The following is a 25,845-nucleotide window of genomic DNA, read 5'->3' on the forward strand; positions in this document are numbered from 1 at the left end:
ATCTAATCCAGTAAGAACACTCACCGCCCCTTTTTCTTTGATTAATATTTGATTAACTCGGGTTGAACAGATTAAATGCCATTAAACGACAATCAGCTCCGTTCCTGCCTTGAGTTAATTAAATTCCCTTGAACCTTTTAAAATGACACTTACAAATATAATGTGTTTACTCTCCTGCTGAAGCACTTCCAACGTCTGATGCCACAGCAGAAACCCCCCCAAGTGCTTGGAAGTTTCTAGCGTATCCGACACATTGAACTACCGAACCTCAGGTTCTCCGAAGCGTTTCAGAAATGTTTGCAATTCTATTTAATTCTCTGACACAGTCTGATTTTAAATAGAAAATTTAGAGTCAACCTTCAATCGTACATGTTAAAAATGGAATCAGGAGGTTACGCTGCCAGATCCTTCAGCATGCCGACTTTCTCGACCGTGTTGATGGTTAAATACGGCTCCTTTGCTAACGATTCCCGAACCTCGTGCGAGGAGCGGGCTCTCTGTGTGCTGTGCTCCGCGCCGGGAGCCCCAGGGAGGCCGCCGCGGGTCTGTGTGCATGCACACGGGGGTCCTCGGAGCCGTCACCACGCGCTGCAGACTCCCACGGGGCCAGGGAGCCAGACTGCTGTCCCCCGAGGCTCGGACTGGGTGGGGGGGAGTGGAGGACAGTGCTGGAGAGGATGCGTCCAGCTCGGGACACATGGACAGCAAGGTGTCCATACAGGGGCAGCGGGGAGCCCCAAATACTCTCTGCTCCTGTCTCCTTCCAAAGCAAGCCCAGCTGGGCCGAGGGCAGGAGGGTCCGTGTGCAGCCCTGAGGACTCCCCAGGCTCAGAGCAGAGGCCCCTCCAGGGTCCTCCCCAGGGGGCAGGGGGCGTCAAGTCAGCCCAGTGAGACAGGCAGGGAATGTCAGCCTGCGGTGGGAGGAGGCCAGGCAGTGGCTGTGCTATGGCTTCAGAGGGCCCAGCAGGGTCAGGCAGAAGCCGGCCTGGGGGACAGGACCGGGAGGGAGAAACGGCAGAGAGATCCAGGCATGAGGACTCATGGGGGCCGGGCTGGGGAGGCGGACAACCCCATCCCCAGAGGAACCAGGGAGGAGCAGGCCGAGCTCCCCACAGCGGTGTGATGTGGTTCTCCCAAGACCGGCGGTCCCCAAAGCCAGGAACCAGGTCCTGCACAGACAGCGACGCCCCTGGAAGCCCCAACCTAGCCGAGCAGAGCTGGGCAGGAGGGCAGGGAGGTCCTGTCCCTGGATGTCGCCTGGACAGGATGTCCTCCCTGAGAATCTGGCAGGTCAGAGAACGGGAAGGGAGCCGAGTCCCACGACAGGCGGAGCATGGCGTGTTGGGGCCGTGGCATGGGGACATCCTGCTGGGAAGGGGGTGCCCAGCAGAGGCCACACATGGTGAGTGACCACAGGGAGGGGGGATCCTGAACTGTGGCGTCCAGAAGTGGGGTTGATGCCTGGTGAACTCAAGGACACGGGGGTGTCAGAGGGGTGTCAGAGCAGCCCAGTCCCACAGGTGAGACGCGCCTCATGGACAGCCAGCAGCCACTGCTGGTTTTGGTGTACAGAGGTGGAGGACGGACAGACGGGGATGGGGACGGGTCTCACCCAGGTGCCAATGAGGCTTTGGAGGCGGGCGTTAGTGTAGACAGGAGCCCTCGGGTGTTTGAAGACAGAGGGGCATTAGCAAAAGGAGACCCAGTGCCTGGCCATGCTCAGCCCCTGGTTCTGTGAATGTGGCTGGGACCTGAGTGCCCCCAGCCTCGGTCTCCACTTTGCACACTGGGGTCTGGGCGCAGGGCTGTGCAGGGTCCTGCCCTGTGTGGGGAGGGCTCTGGGGCTGGCGCTGCCGGGTGGCCTTGGGGGCCAGTTTGCTGAGAGAGGCGACGTGGTGTGGGTGCAGATGTGCATACGGTGTTGACGCACGAGCAGACACTGTGTAGATGCTGGCGGTGGACGTGCTCTCACGAAGCATGACTTCACGTGTGTTATGTATTCTTTACACACAAACCGTAGACCCGTGTTCACACATACTGCTTTTTACTTCTGTGGCTTCCGGCTTCAAGGTAGCTTGCTGGGAAACAGGAACATCCCAGCAAGATGGGGTATATTATAAACATGAGAGGGGAGAAGGGAAAATGTGGGGCAGGGACGGGAGAGAGGGTCGGGGCTAACAGGGGACCACGTGAGCCAGCGGGAGGACCAGCGAGACGGCCTGCGTCCCCACTCCCAGTGCCGGTGCAGGCAGGGCCGCCGCTGGGGGCCGGAGTCCCACCCGCCCTGGTGCCTCCAGAACTGGGGACACCATCGGCCAGCTCACCGACACCAGCAACCAGCCTGGGGCCCCGGCCCCGTCCCCAAACTGACAGCGGGGTCTCCCCCACAGACCCACCCGCCGTGGGCCAGAGACGGGTGCAGAGAGGCGAGGGCAGGGTGACCAGACGCGCTCCATCTGTGTCCCCGGAGCGGACTCCTGCCACTGTTCCCATGTGGGTGCTGACGGCTGGGGGTCTGTGGCGTCTCCTCCCCGGCCCTCCTCCCACCCGGCCTCACCCCATCCCCCTTATCTACTCTGTGCAGAAGCCCAGAGAGCCCCAGGGCTCCCCTCACCCTGAGAACAAAGCCAAACTGCCTCCCGTGATCCGCAGGACCGGCAAACCCCCCCCTCCGCCCAATACCCCACCCACCTCCATGCTCAGGCGCCCGCCGGGCCTCCCCTTCCACAGTCAAGCCAGGCTGGCCCCTCTCTGGCAGGACCCCTTCCAGCCCTGCTGCTTCCAGACCCTGCTCTCGGCCCTGTGGCCTGTTCCTCCCACAATGCAGCTCTTCCCGAGGCCCCTCGTGGATGCCCCCCCCCAGGCCCCGCTAGAAAAGAACTAAGTCCATGAAGCTGGGGCTGTGCCTGACTCGTTTGCTGCCCGTTTGCTGCCATGGGCGACCCTGTGTAAGTCAGTGTCCGTGCATTTGTAGAATGAATACAGGAATCATCTGGAAGGGAGAGGACCTCTTTGTGACCTGCTGGACACCACAGCCCGGGTGGGGACCTGTCCAAGGAGAGCGAGCTGTCTATTTGTTGAACGATTTGTTATTGGTGTCTCCCACGCCGTCCTAGGTGCTGGGGACTCAGCAGGGTGTCTGCTCACCTCAGATAGAGGCATCCGGTGTGTGGCATGCTGTCTGTGGCACCTGTAGAAAAACACGGGCAAGGAAGGAATGGGGAGTTGTCATTTTAGATGGGACAGTCAGGGAAGGAATGCCGCATCTGGGCAGGTGTAGAGAAGGAGAGAAAGCAAGCCATGCAGCTGCAGGGAAGGCGTTCCCAGCCGAGGGGAGGCACATGCAAAGGTCCTGGGGCAGGAGCACGCCTGGCAGGCATGTGGCCCTTGTGGCAGAGACCACGAGCAGCCCCGTAACCCTGTGGTCTTTCTCCCACCTTCCTGCGCAGACAAGCCTTGCAGCCACACTGCTTCTGAACCATCCTTAGTACAGGTGCCCAGGCAGCATGGCCCACTTAGAGGAGTAATTCTGTGGTCCTGGGGCCACATTCCACTTCTGTGATTGTAGAAATGCCAGTGTTTCCTCCCCTAATGAAAGAGTTCTAGAGGCCATTGGGGAAATGAATCCACCGTCTCCATTAGGTTAGTAAAGGTCACGACAAGACCAAGCGGCCTGTGTCTCTGTTGGGAGAGCCATCAGCAGGACACAAACCAGAATCGTTCGCTTCTCTGTTGGGAGACTTTCAGGCTTGCTGCTTGCCTGTGGGGTTACAAGAAAGCCTTCACAGCGCTGGGGGCGGTCCCCGCGCCTTCAGACCCCGGCCCTTTGAGGGAGCGCGTTGGCTTCAAACATCAGGGGACTGGGTGGCAGGTGTTTCCTCATCATCCTAGAGGGGAGTTAGATGTGCTCCTGTCTCGCCAGAGCAGAGGAGCGGTGCTGTCGGTCCGCGAGGGCGCAGGGGAGGTGTGCCCACGCTGCCACCCGACGTCAGAGGGGTGCTGGGTGCACCTTGGGCCGGTCCTAGACCCTCCTCCGTGAGCAGCAGGCACAGGAGAGGGTGGGAAGCCGACGGTGAAGCCCTGCTCCAGCTGCTTTCAGGAAGGGCTTGCTCTAGTTGCAAGTGGTGGGCCTGCCTGACACGGTGAAGGTGCATCCCTGCTCCCCACAGCCCACGGGGCACGGTCCGCTCACCTGCCCTGCCAGGTCCCCCCAAGCAGAGGGGTCAGGCGTCCAGGCCGGGCCAGCACCTCCGTCCACTTGAACGTCTTTGTGGGAAAGCCCTCCAGAAGACCCTCTGCCGGCTAGCCAGCTGGGCCTCTCCCTGAGCCTCAGTTTCTCCATCCGTTCTGGGGAGGCATGGCAGGACTGCACTCCAGGGCCGGCAGGGATTTGGTGAGGCTCGCGGTGCCTGAAACACGGCAAACACGCAGTAAGAGCTCGATAGCGTTTGCACGGGCGTTTCTGGATACTGTTTCTCTTTCCTTCAGCGGAGTAACTTTTATGAGAAAAACACTGAGGTAAGCAAACCAGAACAGCACGAAAGTCACGGTAATCCTCTGTCAGCTCCCAGATGCGCGTCCTTTCAGAGGCGTCTTGCATCCGTGGGAGCGTTGCACCTGCAGGATGTGTCTGCGTGCCTCGCCCAGGGCCGTAGCAGCAGACCTTCCCCAGGGGCTGCCGCCCCATGCACGGCCCGCGTGCGTCGCCTGCGTCGCCATAGTTGCAGACTCGGGACGGCGCCGGCCTCACCCCGCCTGGGCGCCTGGGCTTCACACACGCTGCAGACCGTCCGCGGGCTTTGCCACTTTGTGCAGCACGGAAGGCAGCGCCCTGTGTCCGCGCCTGCCTCACGGCTCGGCTGTTCCCCGGGGTGGACTTCTGGAGACGGGATCGCTGCTGGATGGAACGCGTTCGCTCGCCCTCACCACATCCTCCCCTGGTCCCCCGCTGCTCTGTGTGTCTGCCTGTGTGTCCGTGTGTCCGTGTCTCTGTGTGCGTGGTCTCACCGGTGGTGCCTGAGGGACACAGTCTCCCAGGCCCTAGTAGCACACAGATCTAATCAAATTAACATTCTTACTTGTTTGCAAATAAGGCGGACAACAAAGGAACCGTCTTGTTGGCTTAACTTGCGTTTTTTCACTTGCTAATGAGCACGGACGTTTTTCGTGCATGTGTTGACCGTATGTTTTTCTTCCTTTGCCACTTTTTCCTGATGGCGTCCCTTGTTTTCCAGCTGATCTTAGGGGCCCTAGCCCTGTGTGGTGTGAGGCGGGGACGTCCTGCTCGTCACTCACACCACTGGCCTCTCACAGCCCGAGTCTTCCTGCGTCAGCGCACGTGTCCCTCGGCCGTCGTCACGCTCAGAGAGGTCTGTCTGAGACGCTGCTGACCGTAGCTCCTCTGACACCTGGGGCTCCAGCTTCACCGTAAAGGCTGGAATCTGCTGGGAATATGTTATATTCAAGTACGACTGTGATCGTTCCCTGTATCGTTTGAAAGTAGCAGACCCAGGCTTCTCACTGCACACGTCAAATCCTCCATCCTCCCCCGCTGACGGGAAGGGCCGTGTCCTCACCACCTGAGTGCCGCCAGGGGCGCGCACCTGTCCCCTCGCTCCCGCGTCCTAGGGCAGTGGTCCTGGTGAGCACGTCCTTCCCCATCATGACCATAGGGTTTTCTTGGCTGTTGTCCTGTGTTCTCTTTCTCATGAACTTTAGAAACGTTTGAGCAGCTCCTGCTCCATCAGGAGGTCACATGAGCTGGCTGACAGCACGCCACCGGGAGTGACCGGGGGACGGTCCGGGTGCATTCCTTGCCCCGTCTTCTCCTTGGGTCGTGGTAGACGCTGTCAACCGAGGCTGACGTCTTTTCACAAACCCGGAGAACGCCGGGGTTCTTGGCACGTGGCCGCACGGCCTGGGCGTCCAGCTGCCGCGGGCGGGCTGTCCCTGCCCCCAGGCCTCCCGCTTCCCTCTCTGCCCGTGCGGCTGTGCGTTCTGGGTGATCCCCTTAGCCGTGCGTCCCAGTGAATGAATGCTCTCCTCCGCCGTGTCCGGACGGCTGCCAAGCCCCTTCCTTCGTTTGGATTTTACTTGTGACGAGCATGCTTCATGTTTACGGTTTGCTCCGTTCCTGTTGCTCATCCGTGGCTGTGCTTAGACCCCCTGCTCTGATTCATGCTCTCCCCTTTCCCGATGAATGGTTCTCCCTCCTTCCTGCCTCTCAGAAGCCCTCACGGTCTGCGTCCGTCTCTGCCTGTTCCCTCTCCTTCCTACACCCCGTCTTGGGTCGCGGCTGACTCTTCTGGGGTTGGGTTTTCCTCGCGTGCTCTGTCACCTGCCACGGGAATCCTGTCTTCACGCGTACTCGTCCTTGGATGGAAGTCTCAGATTATCGCGCGCCAGCCCCCAGACCCCGGCTCGAAACCGAGCGGCTCAGCTTTCGGCCTGAGACCCCCCGGCCCGCGGTCACACGAGTCACATCGTTCCAGGTGCCGCTTGTCTCTGCTCCCTCCTGGCTCCCTGTGTCTGACCGCAGCCCAGGGAGCAGCTTCTGCCGGTCGGGGAGCCCAGCCCAGCCCCAGGCCTCACGCGGGGGCCCCACACTCAGTCCCCGGCCGGGCGTGCACTCAGAGCTCCAGCCCCACGCACCAGCCAGTCCCCACTGCTTCTGAATGGTGGGGAACCGTATACACTTTTACCTTCTGAATAACGTCCCTCCCTTTCTGTGTGTTCGGGAGACAGGGAAGACCTCACCCATGGTATTGACTAGACCCCTCCTTTGTCGCTTCACTGGCTACAGTGGGCTTGGATCTGGGCGGCCGAGGTGGGGAGGGCACGACCCAGGAGGCACAGCCCCACCCCTGCTTGAGGACAGAACGTGCAAGAACATGCAGCCCCACCCTCAAGTAGTGTCCGAGGGCCGGAGCTCCCGGATACAGTATCGTGCCCAATGCCCAGGGTGCTCAGAGGTGCACCAAGGGCAGAGACGCGCTTAGCCCAGCTGCCCCCAAACTCCAACATCAGAATCCCCTGGAGGCCTTGTTGAAACCCAGACCGCTGCCCAGGCCCACCCCAGCTTCTGATTCAGCGGGTCTGAGCTACCAACAGCCTGCATCTCCGAGGTGCCCCAGGCAAGGCTGCTGCTGCTGGGGCGGGGACCACACATTGAGATCCACTCGTTTAGAAGCAAGGAAACCATTTGTTTCCTCTTTGTTTGTTTGGGGCGTTCAACACATTCAGGGAAACAAATGGCAGGAGCTTGGAATGGAAGCCCAGCTCGGAAGTTGCCGTGGGTCTGGCCCTGGGAACGGAACACGGAAGCAGCTGTCTTAGAACATATGTGTGTGTGCACAGATCATCCCAGGGAGAGACGTTTCCCTGTCAACAGTGCACAAATCGAGCCCAGCGGAGCCCTGGGACGGGCTTGCCTTTCCAAAGCTAAGTGCAGTCCATTCTGCCCCTGGAGTGGGGTCGTTCCTGCAGAGCGAGGGGTCCGTGTGACAAGAGGAAGACATCAGCCCGTGGCTGCACTGAGCCCAGGCTGGAGGGGCATCGAGCAGATTGTAAATCTTTTAAGTTAGGTTCAGGTGCAAAATCTCTAGAAGTCATACACACAGTTTTCTCCTGAGTGGACATGAAGCCCGTGTTGTCTGCTGGAGGGGGGACATTCTGCAGTCCCGAAAGAAAGATGGCGGCTGGGCACCTGGTGGGTTTGCACCAGGTGAGATGTCCTGTGGGGCTGGATGCCTGGTCCCTGCTCCAGCCTCTGGTCTGGAGGCCTGGGCTGGGAGGCTGAGTCTGTTCACCTCTCCGTTTGATAGCCTCATCTTTGCAGTACAGCCCTGCACCGTGCCTGGACAGACAGGCTGGTTGTCTGGACTCATGCAGGTGGATGGATGGTAAATGGATGGATGGATGGATGTGTGGATGGCTGAGTGGACAGATGGGTGGATAGATGGAAGGATGGTAAACGGACGGATGGATGGCTGGATGGCTTGACGGGTGAACAAACGGATGGTGGATGGACAGGTGGAGGGAGGACGTGGGGGAGGACGTGTCCATAGGAGGGCTTATGGCACACTCTCAGTCAGGCAGCTACTGCAGAAACAGTGTCAGCAGGAGCTGAGGGCCATGCTCGGAACACCCTTCCTACCTGAGCTCACGTCCGCACACACGGAAACGCACCCCCAGCCTTAACTCGGCTGACTTCCTTTGCATACACCGTGACGCGGCCTGGAGCCCGGAATTATTCTTGTCCTCGAAAGCCCCTGCTGTGTCACCTGCAAGCCCTGTGAGAAAGAGGTGCGGATCCTGGGCAGGTCACAGGTGAAACCTACTTACTTCTGTTCTGACGCTGGCTGGGAAGGCGCCAGGCCTACGTCCCATCGGGTCTGCAAATCCCAGGGCCTTTGTGCAGCACTTCTGCCCGAGTGCAACTCCGTGGGCCGGACCAGAGAGCCGACAGGCTGCTTCACACCAGGACAGGCTCCTTGGCTGTCGGCTTCCTCTCCCTCGAAGAGCACACTCTGATTTTGCCCAGAGGCCAGACTCTCCCTCCCCCACCGCAGCCGTGGAGTAACAGTAGGGGCGGCCACTGGGGGAATGGGGTCTGTGGCCCTACGGTGGGTCCGCGTCCCCGGACAGCTGCCAGCCCCGTTGTTACTCAGGTGTGGTGAGGCCGGCATGTGAGGACTCCGCAGCCACCGAGAAGAGTGTGTTCCTCGCAGGCCCAGAGGAGGGACACGCCAGGCTACGCAGGGCATTCGGGGAGGTGGCAGCGTTGCTCAGGGTCGGAGGTGGGGGCGGAGGGGGCTGGGTGGTTTGCACACAGAAGGAGCCCCCCGGGAATTGGCTAGTCCCAGGAGGGGCAGCCCCTCCAGGGTCAGCGAGGCCCCAGATGTCAAAGCGTCAGATACAGATAGTGAAAGAAGACATGGTTAATACCTGGGTCCAGCTCCCATCTTCCCTCCTGAGCCCTGACCCTCTGCGGGCAGCGGACCCACAGACACAGAAGGCTCCTCCCCGCCCGCCCTGTCCGTGCAACGCAGGACCGGCCCTCCCGAACGAGCCGTCATGACGTCATGGCCGTGTCCGGCTGAGCACCCCAGAATCAACCCCCTCTTCTGCACACCCCCGCGGGGGCCACCTTCCCTCCTGAACAGTCCTGGTAGAACTGCATTTCCAGGGCTGCTGGGCTGGCCTGCTTTTGTGGCCCGAGCTGTGGAGAGTTGGGACGTGAATGGAAGCTTGGCCTGTGCAGTGTTCCCTCCCCACGGCTCTCCACAAGGTTACAATGCAGATTCTGACGGAGGAGGACCGGGGGCCTGACCGTCTGCCCTGCTCCAGGCCCAGGCTGCTCTGAGTGTCCAGGAGCTGCCGCGCTCTGCCTCTCTCCAGCTTCAACACCAGCCGGTCCTCCCGTGGACCCCCTCCCGCAGCACCGTCGGGAGTTCACTTTGGCCAGAGCTGGTTGTCTGTGACCAGCGTTTCCACCCGGTCTTCCCAGAGAGGTGGTGAGGCCTGCGGGCTCTACTGTGAGTCAGGGGAGCCGGCGTCTGGACCCCTACTCCTCTCCGTCCCCTGCTGAGACCACAGTGATTGCTGCATGGGGCCAACTTGGGAGGCCTTGAGAGTCACGGGTCTCTGAAGAGACCCCGGCCTCCTAACTCGGCCTCCCCCTGTGCTGATAATGAGGGCTGCCTCTGTTCCAGGAGGCCAGTGCGCTGGGCGCTGGGGTCCCGTGCCGCCTGGAGAATGCAGAGGCCCCGTGGCCTCCCGAGTGTCCGATCTGCGGGGGAGGAGGGCTGCTCCTGATGGGGCCTGGACCCCAGGATTCTGAATTCCTCCCAAAGATTCTGATGACGAGAGGCGTTTGGAGGCTCCTGTCCCAGGCTTGCTGGCAGCAGCTCTCCGGAGGCCCCACTCTGTGCACTTGGGCGGAGGTGTTCCTTCTCGGGTGGGCTCAGGGTGGGTGAGGACAGACAGGGCTCACTGAGAAGCCCAGGGCCGCTTAGGGGCGGTGCCACACTCCTGGCTGAGGGGCGGACGAGCTACAAATTAAATGAAGTCAGAGTCTAGAAAGCGTCTCCATAAGGATGACAGAGGGCGCGTCCTCCCCGCTGCCCTTTGAAGAGGGAGCACTGCACGAAAGTGTCATTTTGATCATGGCAGTGGCACAGGGAGCTCGGAGAAGCGAGCAGAGACCGGGCCCCTTGCTGGCAGGGGTGTTGGGCACGCGCGGGCGTGCGGGCAGCTGCGACAGCCGGGCCCCCACAGTGCTCAGTGTCAGCTCCGTGGGCTCACGCTGCCCGGCCGTGGCGGCGAGCGCAGGCTGACCTCCGTACCCGGAGCAGCTGCTCCCCGGCTCCTGTGCTGACCCGTCGCAGGGTCGGGTGTTCAAGCAGAGTAGGTCTCACCTGCGAGGGCAGAGGACAGCTCCGGAACCCCTTCAGACACCGGCTCCGGCATCCGAGGACATCTGACCTGGGGGGCCCAGGGCGTCCCCCGCCCCTGAGCAGCTGCCTGCAGACCTGACACCTGGTCGGTCCCCCCTTCGTGTTTGCTCTTGCTGTTTGGGTGTCAATTAACCCAGTTGATTGAGATAATTAGTGGCTGAGGCGTGGGGAGGGTGTGACAGTCACATTCATCTCCTGTGACTGTGCCCTTCCGCTCTGGGTGAAGAGGCAGCTTTGGGGGTCATGCAGTAGTTCCGGCTCCCTGCCCCCGCCCCCCCCCAGGAAGCCGCTGTGTGTCCTTGGACCCGTCTTGTGACCGCTCGGTGTCTCGGTCATGAGAACGAAGTTAACCCCCACTGTACCTCCCAGCACCACTCCCTAGTCCAGCTTCCTCCGCAACAGAAAACCCGCTAAGGGGGCTGGACCGGATGGGGATCCTGGCCTCTCACAAAGCACACGGCTGATAAGCTCTAACTTTGCATCCGCCGTCCTTAGGATATAGACCTCGAGCCTCATGTGTGTTGCCTCATGGCCACAAGATTATTGCCAGCCCTCCAGACTGCGTGTCCGTAAATCATGGCTTTCCTAAAGCCCCACCCTGGGACTTCTGCTTTCATCTCATTGGCCAGAACAGTCTGCCATGGCCCCCTCTAGCTGCGGCGGGGCGGGGCGGGGGGGAACGTGAGGTCTGTGATGCGACTTGAGTCAGGGTCTGGGGCCATGGCACCATCACCACCAAGTAGAAATGCCCCCACTGACCCTGCCTCACTCCTGCCTGCACAGAACTTGCCCACACGGTGATGCCCAGAACCCCCCGGACCAAGCTCACCTGCTTACTTCCCGCACACTCTGTCCTGGGTCGGTGGCCACACGGCATCCTGCCACGGCACCCTTCCCTCCCTCCGAGGCCAATTTTACCCAAGGGATGGCGATCTGAAGGGGTCTTGAACTCCCCCACGAAGCCCCACATGAGCCGTCCTCACGTGAATAAGCTTGAGGTCGCTGAGCCAGAACGGGCAAGGCCTTTCCAGCCATCGTGTCCCGTGGCTGCGCTAGCCACACGCGGCTGCATAAATCAATTCCAAAGTAATTAACATCTAATAAGGTAAAGACGCCGGCTCCACGGCCATGGCAGCCACATTTCAAGGGTGCGGTGGCCACACACGTCTGTGGCTGCCATACTGGCCGCCCAGGTCCTGTGGGAAGTCCTGCTGGGCACCGCGGGGCTAGCACCTGCTAACAAATTCCCAAGAGGGATTCATTCACTCCTTGAACAACTGTTTCCTGAGCGGCGGCCGTGTATGGGCTGTGTTCTGAATGTGGCAGGCAGGGCGGTGGTCTTGGAGCTCACACGTTAGTGGGATGGACAGACCAGCGCAGCGAGGAGGTCTGAGGGGCTGCACCTTCAGATGGGAGGGTGAGGAGGGAACCACGAAGGGGTGGCATCTCAGTGAAGGCTTGTGGGCGGCCTGGCTCAGAGATCCCGGGAGGGTGTTCCCCCAGAGGGAGGAGCTGGTGCACAGGCCCTGGGGGCGGGGCAGGGAGGGCAGAGGGAGAGCGCTGTGAGGGTGGGGAGCCCTGGGAGCACAGGGAAGGGACAGCAGCTGAGGTGTGGCGGCCCCTCCAGAGACCCCCGTGGTGACGGCCCGCAGGAGCTGTGCGGGAAGCGCCATGCCGTCCCTGCAAGGCTGCAGGCCTCCCACTATCACGCCTCCGTGTTTGCCTTCTGGAAGATTCCTGGCTCACCACGGGTGCACCTGCGTTCCCAGCCTCCTGGCAGTCTGGCCAGAGGCTTGTGAGCCGAAGTGGTGGAAATCCCCCCAGGCTGGCTGCACGGAAGCCCCCGCGTCCTCCCAGAGCCAGGCTGTGGAAGCAGGACACAGTGTAGGCCACTCATCATGGTGAAGGAGCTACCCCCAGGCTCTGCGCAGGGGCTGCAGAGGGGTGGCGGTGGCTGTGTGCTGGGAATGCATGCCGCGGCGAGCCCAGACCTCCCCCCCCAATGCAGGGCGTCCGACTGCCCAGATATGACTTGTTCCGGCTGTGGTGGTGTCGGGAGGGCCCCCAGTCCTCAGCCGTGAGATTCCCCCTCTTTCCTCTGCTTTCCGAAGGGGAAGTTGGGCACAGGAGGAGGCAGGGACCCGCTGTCATGTAGTGAGGAAGGGCAGCCCCAGAAGGGTGTCAGGGTGGTCAGGCCGTGCCCTAAGACAGGACAGACCAGGGCACGCATCGAAGGGGATCGTGGCTGAGGGTCTTTGGGGGATTTTGTCTTTGAGGAGGCAGCCGTAGGCCGCTTTCTTTAGCCTCAGATCCTGTGTTTGGGGCGCCTGACGAAGCACTCGTGTGGTAAGTGCTGGGTCGGGGGTGTGCTCTTTTCAGATTAGATTGTAGGTTTGTCCCTCCGGCTGGGGGGCAGCTGCTGGTGTGTAAGCCCCCAGGGCCAGGCCCCCTGCACCAAGCAGGCCCTTGGGGGGGGATGAAATTTGGTAGGAAACCCCAAAGGGGAGGCAGCCATGTGCCCGGGCTCGGGGGCGCTTAGCCCGAGGCCATGGCTCCCCTTGGGCTGTCTCCCCTGGAACAAAACCCCAGGCCGGAGCCCTCTGGAAGGTGTGTCCTGGGGCCTGTGAGCAGGGGCGAGGGCCACCCAGCAGCCACGTGTCCCTCACAGGTGTGGCAGTGCGGGGGCAGCATGGAGGTGCTGCCCTGCTCCCGCGTGGCCCACATCGAGCGCACCAAGAAGCCCTACAACAATGACATCGACTACTACGCCAAGCGCAACGCCCTGCGGGCAGCCGAGGTGTGGATGGACAGCTTCAAGTCTCACGTGTACATGGCCTGGAACATCCCCATGACCGTAAGCGGGGGAGCTGGGGAGCCAGGGAGGGGGGCGGGAGGGGGCGGGGGCGGGGCCGAGCGGGAGAGGATGGGGCCGAGCCAGGCCGGAGCGCAGGCGCACCCTAGAGCAGCCTGGGGCCACCCCTGCCCAGAGCGGGGCCGTCTGGGAGAGGGCTACCCGAATGTCCGCCCAGCCAGTCAGGTGCCTCACGGTTTTTGGTGGACGTTTTTGCTGGTAAAAGGCGGTGCCGATGGCCCCAAGTGAGGGTTGGCTCTTCCCCACTTCCTGCGCATTGCGCCAACCCCGCCAATCAAGAACTGCACCCACAAATGTGTGGGCAAGGCAGCACGTCCGCCGCGCGGCCGGTTCCGGGGTGCTCACTGCCCGCCAGCGCACACGACGTGCGTGGGGTCGGCTTGGGTTCCGCGGTCAGATACACGTGATCGAAAGTCTAGCCCTTCGGCCTTTTTAAAGTGGGCCGTCCCTGGTGCTGAGCACGCCCGCAGAGCCCCACAACTACCCGCACCACCTTGTTCCCCAGACAGCACCCCGAAAAGAGTCGCTGTGCCCAAGGGGCGGCTGACTCGCATGCGCGCCCCAGGCCTCAGCAACCACGAGCCGGCTGTCTTTGGGTGTGCGTGTTCGGGCGCCTCCCATGAGCAGAATGCGACAGTGTCCCCCTGTTGTGCCGGGCTCCTATGCCATGCGCCCCGTTCTCAAGGTCCATCCACTGGTTCCGGTCCCTGCGGTTTGACCCACATCTAGTTAGGAGCTGCCGTTTGTGTTTTTTATTTACTTTGTGATCAACTGATTTCCATAAATAGCCCACATTCTAGCTTTTCTTGGGCACTTAGAAGACCCGCTCCCAGCCTCCATGACAGTAATGAGAGCAGATGCAGAGACCCCTTAGGTGGGGCACGGTCCAGGCCGCCGGCGCCCCCCCACCACACCCACTCAGGAACCAGCCTTCACTCACATGCTGCTTCCCCAGCCACGGGGGGGGGGTGCGGGGCTCCAGGCCCCCCGGGTGCACGCATCCTAGAAACGATTTTAACATCGGCCCACAGCAAGAGCTCAGTCTCGAGTCAGACCGTGTGCTCACCTGTCAACACACAGAGCTTCAAACATGTAGAGAAGACACCCAGACAGCACTTACATCTGTTAGGTGCACTTCTCTCTGCACCTAAACCAGTGCTCCACCCCCCGGCAGGACGTGCCCAGCGTTTGGGTAGCGCTGCTGGAGCGCCAGGCTGGGCCCCGGCTCCCAGGACCCCTCTGAGGAGGGAGCAGGGCCCCTCAAGCCCCCTCCTTCCCCACGGGCTCCTCACACAGCGTTTTCAGCCGATGAGGAACGCCATGGAAACACGCACACACGTTTATCCGACACGGAAGGAAGGCTCGCCGGCTCTCATAAAGCCTCATTGTCCACCAAGGGAACTGATTCCGGAAACGTCCCCATTACTACTAGAAAGGGAACCTGGGCGCTGTCCCCGTGGGCCTGCAGGCTGCGTGCGTGAGGGGCTCCCAGCCAGGGCCTGGCAGACGCCCTCCCACATCTCATTCTCAGGGCCCTCTGGGGGTCCTCCACACCCACGACTCACCCATCCTCATGTGAAGGCTGGGAGGGGCTTCTCTGTGGCCTTGCCCACCATGCAGGTGAGGGGAGAGGGGCTCCCGAGGGCAGCACACCTTCCCACCTGGCCTGGCTGGCTGTCCACAGTCGATAGTGGAGCCATGGGCCCCCTGGCCAGGGGAAGGCGCTTGCTCAAACCCGCTCACACCCACAAAGGGCTTGGTGCCCATCGTGGCATCAAGGGCCTCAAGGCTACCCTCAGGTTCAGCGTTGGGCTAGAAGGACCCAGAACTCAGCAAAGCTGTTGTGCTCAGGGTTACGGGTTCTTGCAGTGAGGGATACAGACTCCCCGGAGGCGGACAGAGAGCACTTACCTCTCACGTGATGCTGTGTGACACTGTGCACGGCATGCCACCAACCCGGGACACCCACCAGAGCCTCAGTTTCTCCTGAGGGCTCGTCCACGTACACATGGCCAGCCTCCCACGGGGCTGACCTTAGTCTCTAGCCGCTGCAGAAGGCAAGCTGACAGCCCACCACGGCCCCAAGCCCCCCATACTTTACCCTGCAGCCTAGACCGTCCCGCTCAGATCCCAGGTAACCAACAACACTTTAATCAGGCAGGATGTTCCAAGGGCTTAGAGGTCACCTCCCAGGGCTGGGCCAGGGCAGGTCTTTTGTTTGGAGTGTGCAGGTTATGGACAAGCCAGCCCACGGCCAGGGGCCACCTGTCCAGACTGGGGCAGAGCAGGCAGGCTGGAGAAGCAGGCCCTTCCCATCCAGAACAGCCGCGCCGGACCTCCAAGGGTCCTGGGGGAGGGGCAGGAGGACGCCCCTAGTCATGCCCGGGGGGGTGGGGCTGCTCCGTCTTAGGTGGAGACGTGGGTCGTGGGGACTCAGCAGCACCAGCTCCCTTCCTGCCTCACTTCCCACCTTCCAGAATCCAGGGGTGGACTTCGGGGATGTGTCCGAGCGGCTGGCCCTGCGCCAGCGGCTGAAATGCCGCAGCTTCAAGTGGTACCTGGACAACGTGTACCCGGAGATGAGGACCTACAACGACACCCTCACGTACGGAGAGGTACCGCCTCCACCGGGAGGGCCCCGCAGCCCGCACCCTCACCCGTACCCACGTGCGCGCTCACGGGCCTAGACGGCAGCATGCGCGGGTGCGTTCACACGTACCTGGCGCCGAGCAGAGGAGCAGCCCAGGCTCACAGCCGTGTACGTGCACACAGAAGCACACACTAGCAGGTGCAGACACATTTACACACACGTGTGCACAAACACGCACACGAGTGTGCACATATTCACACGCATGCATGTGGAAACATGAGTACGTTAGAATCTGTACCCACGTGTGTACAAGTGCACAGACATGAAAGTACACGTTTGCACAGTTTTGCTCGTGTGCACACACACAGCGACTGATACAGCCTCACTCGTGTCCACAAACCCAATGGTTTCTGCCTGTACGCTGAGACGTGCAGACACTGTCGTCCAGACAACCTGTCACGTGCCCCTCGGACGGACGCCCTGACGCACTCACGTAAACGTGGTCGCGTTCGGAAGCCACAGTGCAGGCGTGTAAGTGCAAACAACACGCACACACGGGCACAGGTACGTGGGCTGCACGGAGACTCGCACGTCCGCACCAGCCCTCACATGCACCAGCACACACACAGGTCTCTTTGAAGCTGGTGAGAGGGCGCTGCCCCCCCCCACCACTGTCACCCTGGTCTGTGCTGGCGGGGAGGGCGGCCTCCCTTCCCTCGGGGCTTCTGCTGTTCCAGGGGAACCCAAGCCCCCCACCCCGTGTGGAAGGAACGCGTGTACATCGGCCCTGGGCTAGCGCTCAGCGCGAGGCTGGGAGAAGGGGTCCCAGGGGTGGACACTCCTGGCTGGCCTAGCCATTCCTTCAGCTCACACTTTCCGGAGGTGCTGGCCACCCAGCTGGCCCCTCTGCCCCGAGTGGGGACGGGGTGGCCTTGCCCTGGCCTCTGGGGACCCCCCCCCAACCATGGGGTTTCTCCTTCGGTTTCTGGCTGTAGGTGAGAAACAGCAAAGCCAGCGGCTACTGCCTGGACCAGGGAGCAGAAGACGATGACCGCGCCATCCTCTACCCCTGCCACGGGATGTCCTCCCAGGTAGGGGTGCGGCAGGCTGTGAGCGGGCACTGGGGGCGGTGTGGGGACACGCAGGGAGACCCCCGCCCCGGGCAGACTAAGAGCAGGGCTTCTGGTGCCAAACAGGCCTTGGGCAGCTCGCGTCACATTGCCTGCCTCAGTCCCCATCCTTCAGACGGGGCAGTATTGGTCCTTGTCAGGCCTGTGGTGTGGATGGAACCGGAAGTGTTCCTTGGAAGAAGGGTTACCGCTGCTTCTTACTGACTGAGCTCCTCCCCAGTGCTGGGGGCTTTAAGAATGTCTGCACCGATGTCCAGACCCCAGGCCCGTGGAACCAGGGGGCGCAGGGGCAGGTGGTCTTCAGAGCTCGGGTGAGGCTGATGGGCACCCCCCCCCCATGTGGAGCCAGGACTCTGGTCCCAGCCAATCCCCTGCTGATAAAGGCAACACTTCTTAAGGAGCTAATGAGCGTGGGTGTCGTTTAAATTAAGCCCCAGAGCGCTTCCCCCAAATGACCTCGGCTCCCCTCCAAGCACTTGCTCGGGCTGAGCCTCACCCAGGGATGTCCATCCAGTGGAAACTCGCAGGGACCTGTGCCAGCCCTGCACTGAGAAGCTACCCCGTCCACAGGGCCGCCCGGTGGTGCGTGGCGGGTGTGAGGGCCAAGCCTGTGATGCGGGAGCAGAGGGTGGCTGCCCCCCCCACCTCCCGCAGCCTCGTCCCAGGACTCCCGCTCGGCCTCTCCCGTTGAGACCGAAGACAGAATCACCTGTCGGGAGTGAAACGTGGCCTCCGGGAGGAAATCCAGTCTCCTGGGCTTGTCAGACGCCATGGACGATTCTCTGGCTGGCACCCCACGTGAGGGACCACATGCTGCTGGGTGTCTCTGAACACACCCAACAAGCAGCCACGGGAGGTGACCAGGTGGACTGAGGTTCACCCCAGTCCTGCAGTGAGAGAAGAGATGCCACAAACCACATGGCCTGAGAGACCCCGCTAGACGTGGCTCACACACGTGCAGTTTGGGCTCGTGCAGCACCGGCCAGCGCTCACCTGGCTGGCGAGCCGTGCTGGCCATCAGCTCAGGGGGGGCCTCGGACCCTCCCACGTGGCCTCTCCCCAGGCTGCCCGGTTCTGAGGGCAGGCGTCCCAGGAGAACCAGACGTGTCACGACCGTGTACGCCCAGCCTCAGGAGTCAGGCAGCGCACGTCCGTGATGCTCCCACACTCCCCGGAAAGATCCAGGACAGACTGTGGACCCCGGCCTGGGGGTCTCAGTCACTGCTACGGCGTGTGCAGGCGGGAGGCAGCATTTCAGCTCCTGTTCCCAGAGGACTGTGCGGGAACAGCAGCCTCCAGTGGGGAGCCACTGGCATATTCAGGCCACGTGTGTGTGTGCAGCTCGTACAGGAGGGAAAGAGGGAGGGGCAGGGCGAGGGGAGAGGCGCAGTAACACCTGCTTGTCTGCGGGGCCTGCGCTCCTTCTAAGCAGTCCTGCGTCGTGTCCCCTGGGTCCTCACTGCCCGGCAGGCGCTGTCAGGACCCCTGCTCACAGAGAAGCATCCCAGACACAGAGGTGACGTGACTTGCCCAAGGCCACACAGTTGGGAATGGCAGGAATCTAGGACTGGTTTCCGTCATGAGCTCATGAACATTTGCTTGTGATTCACATGGTGTTTTGCAAACGACGGGCACTTGGGGTTGCTCTCCACGTGGAAATCAGTGTTCACCTCGTGGGCGTTCGAGGGCAGATGGAGCACCCTAAGGGCGTGTGTGAAATTCTCCTGCTCTAGGCCCAGAGGCCGGGCCCCGGGAGCCGGGTCAGAGCATAGTTCTGGAAAGGAGTCTAAGGCGGTCCTGCTAGGGGGATCTTGGGGGAAGGAATGGGGTCAGGGGAGGAGGGCCATCTGGAGGGCATCCCAGGTGGGCTCTCTGTGCACCCCTGGGCCTGGCCCCCCCAAGGAAGCTGTGGTGAGAGGGCTGGCAGGGCCGGGAGGTGCCCCATCCCCTCCGTTCCCTGACACCCGGCCCCTGCCCACGGTCCTCTCTCAGCTGGTGCGGTACAGTGCAGAGGGGCTGCTGCAGCTGGGCCCCCTGGGCTCCACCGCCTTCCTGCCCGACTCCAAGTGCCTGGTGGACGACGGCAGGACCCGCACGCCCGCCCTGAAGAAGTGCGAGGACGTGGCCCGGCCCGCACAGCGGCTGTGGGACTTTACCCAGGTCAGCAGGGCTGCCGGGATCCAGGGCCCCCCGGCCAGCCAGTGGGCAGGGGCCCGCTGGTCTGGTCACAGCACCGTGGCTGCCCCTACACTCCTGCCTCCTCGGGCCTCCTGGGGAGGGGGTTTAGATGGAAAGGACAGGGTGACCCCCATCCAGAAGCCCTTGCCCTCACCGTGGCTCCTGGCCGAGTTCTGCTGAAATTAGCCCCTCCCCGGCCCTGGGGCTGCTGGGACGCTGGGTTAGAAATTCCAGCCCCCAGAGCAAATATGCGGGCTGGGCAGTCACAGGCGGCCTCCGGGGCTGGTGGGAGTGGCCGCTGGCTAGGATATTGCCTGGGTGAGAACCACACACAGACCCCCGGGGTGCAGCCAAGGCCCAGGGAAGGGGGCTTCCAGTGCCTCTCAGCCCCCTGTGGCTCTGGGCCACCTGAGAGCAGAATCCTGCTCGTACTTCTCTGTCCGGCTGGCCTTCCTCCAGGTCACCCTCTCCACAGCCCCTCCTGCCCTCTGCCCTCCCTCGGCTCCCCGTGAACCGTATCCATCCAAATACCACACGCCGTTCTCTGGGCATCCGGAGGTCGCCTTCCCCACCCCCCCCCAGCTCATCCTCCATGGTATGGCCTCCCGTGTGTCCTCCCAAGTTAGCCAAGGACACATCTCTCGTGACCTCACCTGGAACCCCCATCTTCCTCCAGCCCTGAGCAGCACCCGACCCCTCTCCCTAAAACCCACTTGTGTCCTGATTCCCCGCTGTCTCCCGGCGCTCCTGCGGCAAACGACCACAGACACGCACACTCTCACCGTCTTCGTGGAGCGGAAGGTCTGAAACGTGGTGTCTGTGGGGCGGTGCTCCTGCTGCGGGCTCTGGGGGGATCCTTCCTGCGTCTCCAACCTCTCCAGGCCCCGTCCCTCCTCCCACCGTGTCCCCTCTCACCTCCAAATCTCTCCCCTGGCGAGGACGCCAGCAAGGGAGGAGGGCCACCTGCTCCAGTGTGACCTCGTCGTAACCAGTCACAGCTGCTTAGACCAAAGGTCACATTGCTGGGTTCTGGGGCGAGGACTCGGTGTGTCTGACCGGCTTCTCTAGAACTCTCTGCCCATGCTACTCCGTTGCAAGGCTCTTGGGACTCTGAGACCCGGGGAGCAGTTTCCAGTGTCCCCCGACAATCCAGCCCATGCCAACTCCTCCCCTCTCCCTGCCATGGGCAGCAAGTGTCTTCCGGGAGACATCCCTGTCTCCGTCCCCTGACTTTATCCCCACACACCCTCTGCCATCAGTCCCACCGAGCAGACCCGTGACAAATAAACATTGTCAGGTGACCCTGACCTCGGCGTTGGCGTCTGGGGGCTTCAGATTGTGGGAGAGGCTGCAGAAAGAGCTGTCATGGTTTCAGGCATAGCCAGTGAGGGTCAGAGGTCTCCAGCAGGCCGGGGTTGGGGTCAGGATGATGAGAAGGACCTGTTTGGAAAGGAATGGAGAACGTGTACTGTATAGTCTTGGGGTGCTCAGGCTTGATGTCCGGGGGACCAGAATGCCTGCAGGGGTGACCAGTGGACAAATCGGACATGACAGGAGGTAGGAGGCACTTGGGGGAGCCCCCCATCTCTGGAGCCCTGTCTCCATGGTGCTAGTCACTCCTCAGACCCCAGGAGCAAGGCAGGCAGGTGATGTGGCTGATAGGGTGAAGATGCCTGAGGACAGAGGACCAGGAGGGGACAGAGGGACAGGGGACAGACAGTCCCCAGAGTCTCAGTCACTCACAGTGACCTGCATGGGGCTTGTCATCACGCCCACTTCTGAGATGCTCTCAGGACGGGAGCCCTGGGCGTCCGTGCTGATCTGGTCCCCCTCCCCGCAGAGTGGTCCCATCGTGAGCCGGGACACCGGCAGGTGCCTGGAGGTGGAAATGTCCAAGGACGCCAACTTCGGGCTGCGGCTGGTGGTGCAGAGGTGTTCGGGGCAGAAGTGGACCATCAGAAACTGGATCAAGCGTGGGCGGCAGTGACTGCCAGTCCCACCCCGCACCCCTCCCCTGACGCAGACCCTGAGGACCTGGGGAAGGCGTCGGGCTCACCCGCTGGGCCGGGTGCCAGGACTCAGGCCCATCCCCGCCTACCGCGCCACTGGAACCCAAAGGGCCCTGGCCGTGCCCAGTGCCATCCCCGGCTGGGACCTCGCCTCGGCTGCCCGCAGGCCGTGTCCCTGGGACAGCGGGGGCCTCCCTGTGCACTCCGGAGGCAGAGGCAGGGACCGGCCACCCCACCGGGAGCACAGACCCTGAAGCCAACTCCAGCTCCAAATCACGTGCCTTTTCTACGGTATTCCTGTCCAGGCCGCCGGGACGGCCAACTCTTCTGCATGTGCTGAAGCCCCCTGTACATTCCCCCCTGGCGGAAATGACCCCCGTGAGCTCAGAGGGCGGCCCGACCTCCCATCCGCTCCAGGCAGAACTGTGGCCTCTTCCGTCTTCTGGTCATCTAAGGCAAAACCCAGAAGAGCAGAGCAGCGCCATCTCTGAGGCTGGGACAGGGGAAGACACGGGAGACATGGCCGCGGTTGTCCCCACGACGCCCCCGGCAGGGGACGGGGGGACTGTGCTGCTTTGATCCAGCACAGAGCAGATCAAATGGGACAGAGCTCGTCTGGTCCATAGGAGTCCCAGCTGCTGGGTCGTCCGGGGTCGGGGCCCCTGTTCCAGTGTCTCGCCCGGGGCCAGGAGCCTTCCCTTGTTGCTCTGAGGCAGGGGTCAGCCAATGGTGACCCACGGCCCTGCACCTGTTTTTATAAATAAAGTTTTATTGGCACACTGCCACACCCATCTGTTTATATATTGTCCGGCGCAGGCTTCTTGCTCCAGGGCGGGAGCTGAGGCAGCACGTGCCCGGGGCTGTCCCAGGGGCTCCCAGAGGCCGTCTCTGGGCAGGATGGTACTTAACGATTCCAGTGAGCATTGCAGGGCCCTGGGAGGGACGCTGTTCCTGTCACCCATCAGACAGTGCCCGGCTACAGCCAACACCAGGTGCACCCTGACACTAGCTGCTCCCTGATACGACCAGCACCCCCATACTAGCTGCACCCCGATGCCAGCAGCACCCAGCTGCTCCCTCATTCTGGGTGGAAGGCCTGGGCTGGCCAGTGACAGGGCCCCGGGGCTGGCTTGTCTCACCCAGACAGATGCGGAGCTTCCGCAAACCAAACCATCCAGTCCTCCCAGTGGGGGCCCCCCGATGCCCTTCAGGGGTCTCCCAGGGACAGAGATTGTGGCCCCATCTGTGACTTCCCATTCTTGTCGAGCCATCTGAAGCCGGCTGGAAGGGTTTCTGGACAACAGGGCTTCACGCTGGGGTCACATGGGACTTACCTGTTCTCATCGTGCTGGGGCCAGGCAGCTCACCTTCCCAGGAGGGCAGGGCGCCCGGCTGCTCCTCCCGGGAAAGCATCACAGCCGTCATCCCCGCCGTGTCTCTTCTGGAAGAGGAGGGCCATTCTGGGAATGCGGGGGTCTCAGCCCTGAGACAGCAGCTGTTCTCCCTCGCTCAGGGTCAGAGTCTCCGGGGAAGATGGGGGCTCTGACCTACCCTCGGGGTCAGAGTAGGATGTGGGTCGTGCATTCACTGTTCTATGTTCTCGCAGAGGCACAGTGAGTCTGCACCTCACGGTCCCCCATCCCAGGCCCCCGGCTCGTGCCCCTCCCCCGGCGCCCTGCCCCCTGGACACCCACACCCCACAGCCCCCTTCTCCCCTGCTCCTTCCTGGGGTCCGGTGCCCTGCTTCCTGCTGCCATGGAAGCCCTGACCGGTCCCAGCTTCTCCCCAGGGAATTCTACAAGCACCGACCCAAGTCCCCCAAAAGCCCTCTCTCTATTTCAGATCTTCCCCAGATTTTAAGACCATAATGGAGGCAAACAGCTGGCCAGTCCATCCCTCGCCAAAGACCCAAGTGCACATGAATCCAGAAGTTTCCTGAGTGAATGTGAGGCATGTGGCGGCCATCGCCCGAGGTTTAAAGTAGGAAGTGCCACAGCTCGAAGTGAAACTCACCTTGTCACCATTCAGCGGGCAGCCCAGCAGTCTCATCGAAGCCGCCGGTTGTGGCCCCCACAGGCTCACGGAAGACGGAGGCCTCTCGACCAACCTCCAGTCCTCGTGGGAGGCGACACGTCCTGAAAGCCTGCGGTCTGTCAGGTCCTGGCTGGCGGCCAGCTCTGAGGATGCAGTCGCGGGGGGAGCCGGGGCTGGCCGAGGCCCTCCGTCTGCCATAACCACGACGGACAAAGCCGCCGTCTTCAGAGATGCGGCCTCGGAGCTCTCTTAGCGCCTGCTGCCTTGTGCACAGCTGTATCCCCCCGGGCCTGCCCTCTTCCGGAAGAACAGCCCAGGAATCCTGGGGCAAAACTCCATCCAAAGAGCCCCATCCCGACGCCGTTGTGGCAGCTTCCGCCAGGGGAGGCGCTGTGGCCACGGTCCTGGGCAGTTTTGTGGTCACTGCGTGGCGTGGCCGTGGCCGTGTTGGGCGGGCGTCCCCACTGGTGCAGATCCCTGTCTGTGCGTGGTGACACGCACTCCCCTGGCCCCCCGCCAACCATCCTAGGTCCAGAAGACGCTCTCACACCACCCACGGGCCGTCCTGAAGTGAACCCTGTCCCTGAAACCCTCTGACCGCCTGTTCACGCTTCCTTGGCCTTAAAGCACAGTAACTTTTCTTCTTTGTCGGCTTTTGAAACACAGCTCTGCGGCTGAGGCCACCCCACTAGGCCAGGAAGGATCCCGCCCATCAGACAGGGCTTTAATGCGGGAAATGGATGGAATAACGGAGTGTGGAGGCTTTGGGAGGTGGAGACACTGGGGCATCCCAGCGACTCGCCTTCCAGCAGCTGAAGGGACCCAGGAGCCCGGGGCTGGAGCTACAGAAGTGGTGTCCCTGCCGTCAGAGACAGGAGAGAACGCCTGGTCTCTGCAACCCCCGGCTTCCCGCCCACCGCTCAGCCAGGGAAGGAAGTCCCCTGCTCGGCCCAGCAGAGAAAATGGAGGGAGCAAAGGCTCTGGAGCCCACGGAAGCTGGCAGCCCGAGCCCATCTCAACAGGACAGCAGGAGTTCCTGACTTTGACCAGTGCCCCGGAACACAGGGACTTCTCCAGCACAGATGATGCTGTCCTCCCCTGTGGCCGTGTGCCCCTGACAAAATCCGGTGTGGTTTTGTCACCTCCAGGGGTGTCCACAAGCTGGACCATACGCACTTGCAAGAGTCAATTTTTACATTTTCAGGAATTTTGCAAGCCAGTTGTGAAGTACAGCTTTTACTAAAAGTTAATTATGTGAACCTACGATTAAATAAATTACACTGAAAACAAAGGTAACAAATACTCAAAACTCACGACTTGCTACTTATTATCACTTTATTATCGCTCTTGGGATGGTTTGCGCCTGTCTGGGCTGGAAGTGAGGGTGTGCTCCCGGGTGGCAGGTTGGTGGCCGGTGATGGTCCCCAGTGGAAATATCCGTCAACGGGAGCAGTCAGCAGCACAAGCCGGGACGTGCTTTACAGACAGCCGCTGCTGGACACTGACCGGCGCCCCTCTGTTCACGCTGTCCCAGGCCACCACCCCCCAGTATCTTCCCAGCCCCATGACACAGGTGGTTCTTTTCAGAGCGACAGTCTCCAGCCACGCAATCTCCTCTGCCCACATGCTTGGGAAAGTGGGGGTGAGCATTCAAGGAAGAAGGAGGAGGAAGAGGGGGAGGGAGGAAGGAAAGGGGGGAGAAATATGTTGAATATGGCCATCCCACTTCCTTTTTGAAATAAGCGTAAGCAGTGCTGAGAACTGTGCCCATTTTACAGGTGGGGAAGCAAAGGCTCAGAGGGCGGAGGGCGGAAGTGACTGGGCGGCAGACAGGTCCTCTCCCCCGGGGCGGGTCCAGGGGCTCGTCCTCTGTCCCAAACCTGTGCTCCCTCCACCCTGCCTGGCTGCGGAAAGTGGTTTTCTTTCTTTTTAAACAACAGTCACGTTCAAATGGCAAAGATACATCAAAAACTTGGGATGTACTGTATGCTGACTAACCTAACCTAATAAAAAATCATTAAAAAAAAAAAAACAAATGGCAAAGATACAAGCAAATAGAATTTAATAAAACTTAATAGCAGGCCCACTTCTTCCAGTAATTCGATTATAACTTGGCTCTGCCACGAATTCAGGAAATCCATGTTGTTTGTTTAGAATGGTTTATGGGTAACCAAACCTAATAAGCAGGGGGAGCGCTGGGCGGGCCGTTGATACCAGGTGCTTCTGATGAGTGCCGTGAGTTGGGAGCTCACAGGGGGTTTTCCTTTCCTCTGCTCTTGACAGAGATAATGTGCATCAGAACTTAATTTTGTCCAATAAAAATGTTCATTGCTCCAACGAATCTTCATTTACGGTTGAGACCCGTTGGGTGAGTATACCCTGTGGGAAGCAGGGATCTGGCCCGGGGGTGGGGTCCCCAAGAGAAGAGCAGGGGAGTGGGCCGGAGAGCAGGTAGAGGGGAGCGTGGAGCAGGGCAAGGGCGTGGAGGGGAGGGTGCTGGGGGAGGGGGGGAGGGCAAGGCAGGGGAGCAGGTTGGGGGGAGTGGGGCGGGGCCGAGGAGCGGGGAGAGGGTAGC

At 61.6% G+C, this 25,845-nt stretch overlaps 1 protein-coding gene across 4 annotated transcripts in view; it reads left to right on the forward strand.

Annotated features, from left to right (window-relative positions):
• GALNT9 (polypeptide N-acetylgalactosaminyltransferase 9) overlaps positions 1-24,747 on the forward strand; it is a 79,218-nt gene extending 54,471 nt beyond the window's left edge. For 2 of the 4 annotated variants that reach the window (XM_034672864.1, XM_034672865.1), the window contains exons 7-11: positions 13,126-13,311; positions 15,807-15,944; positions 16,915-17,010; positions 19,042-19,209; positions 21,068-23,064. In XM_034672864.1, the coding sequence (XP_034528755.1) occupies positions 13,126-13,311; positions 15,807-15,944; positions 16,915-17,010; positions 19,042-19,209; positions 21,068-21,214 (735 nt within the window). In that variant the 3' untranslated portion in view covers positions 21,215-23,064. The other 2 variants (XM_034672867.1, XM_034672866.1) reach the window with 2 other exon arrangements.
• Positions 24,748-25,845: the final 1,098 nt, after the last annotated feature.

The sequence above is a fragment of the Ailuropoda melanoleuca genome, chromosome 12 (assembly GCF_002007445.2).
Source record: "Ailuropoda melanoleuca isolate Jingjing chromosome 12, ASM200744v2, whole genome shotgun sequence".
Classification (NCBI taxonomy): domain Eukaryota; kingdom Metazoa; phylum Chordata; class Mammalia; order Carnivora; family Ursidae; genus Ailuropoda; species Ailuropoda melanoleuca.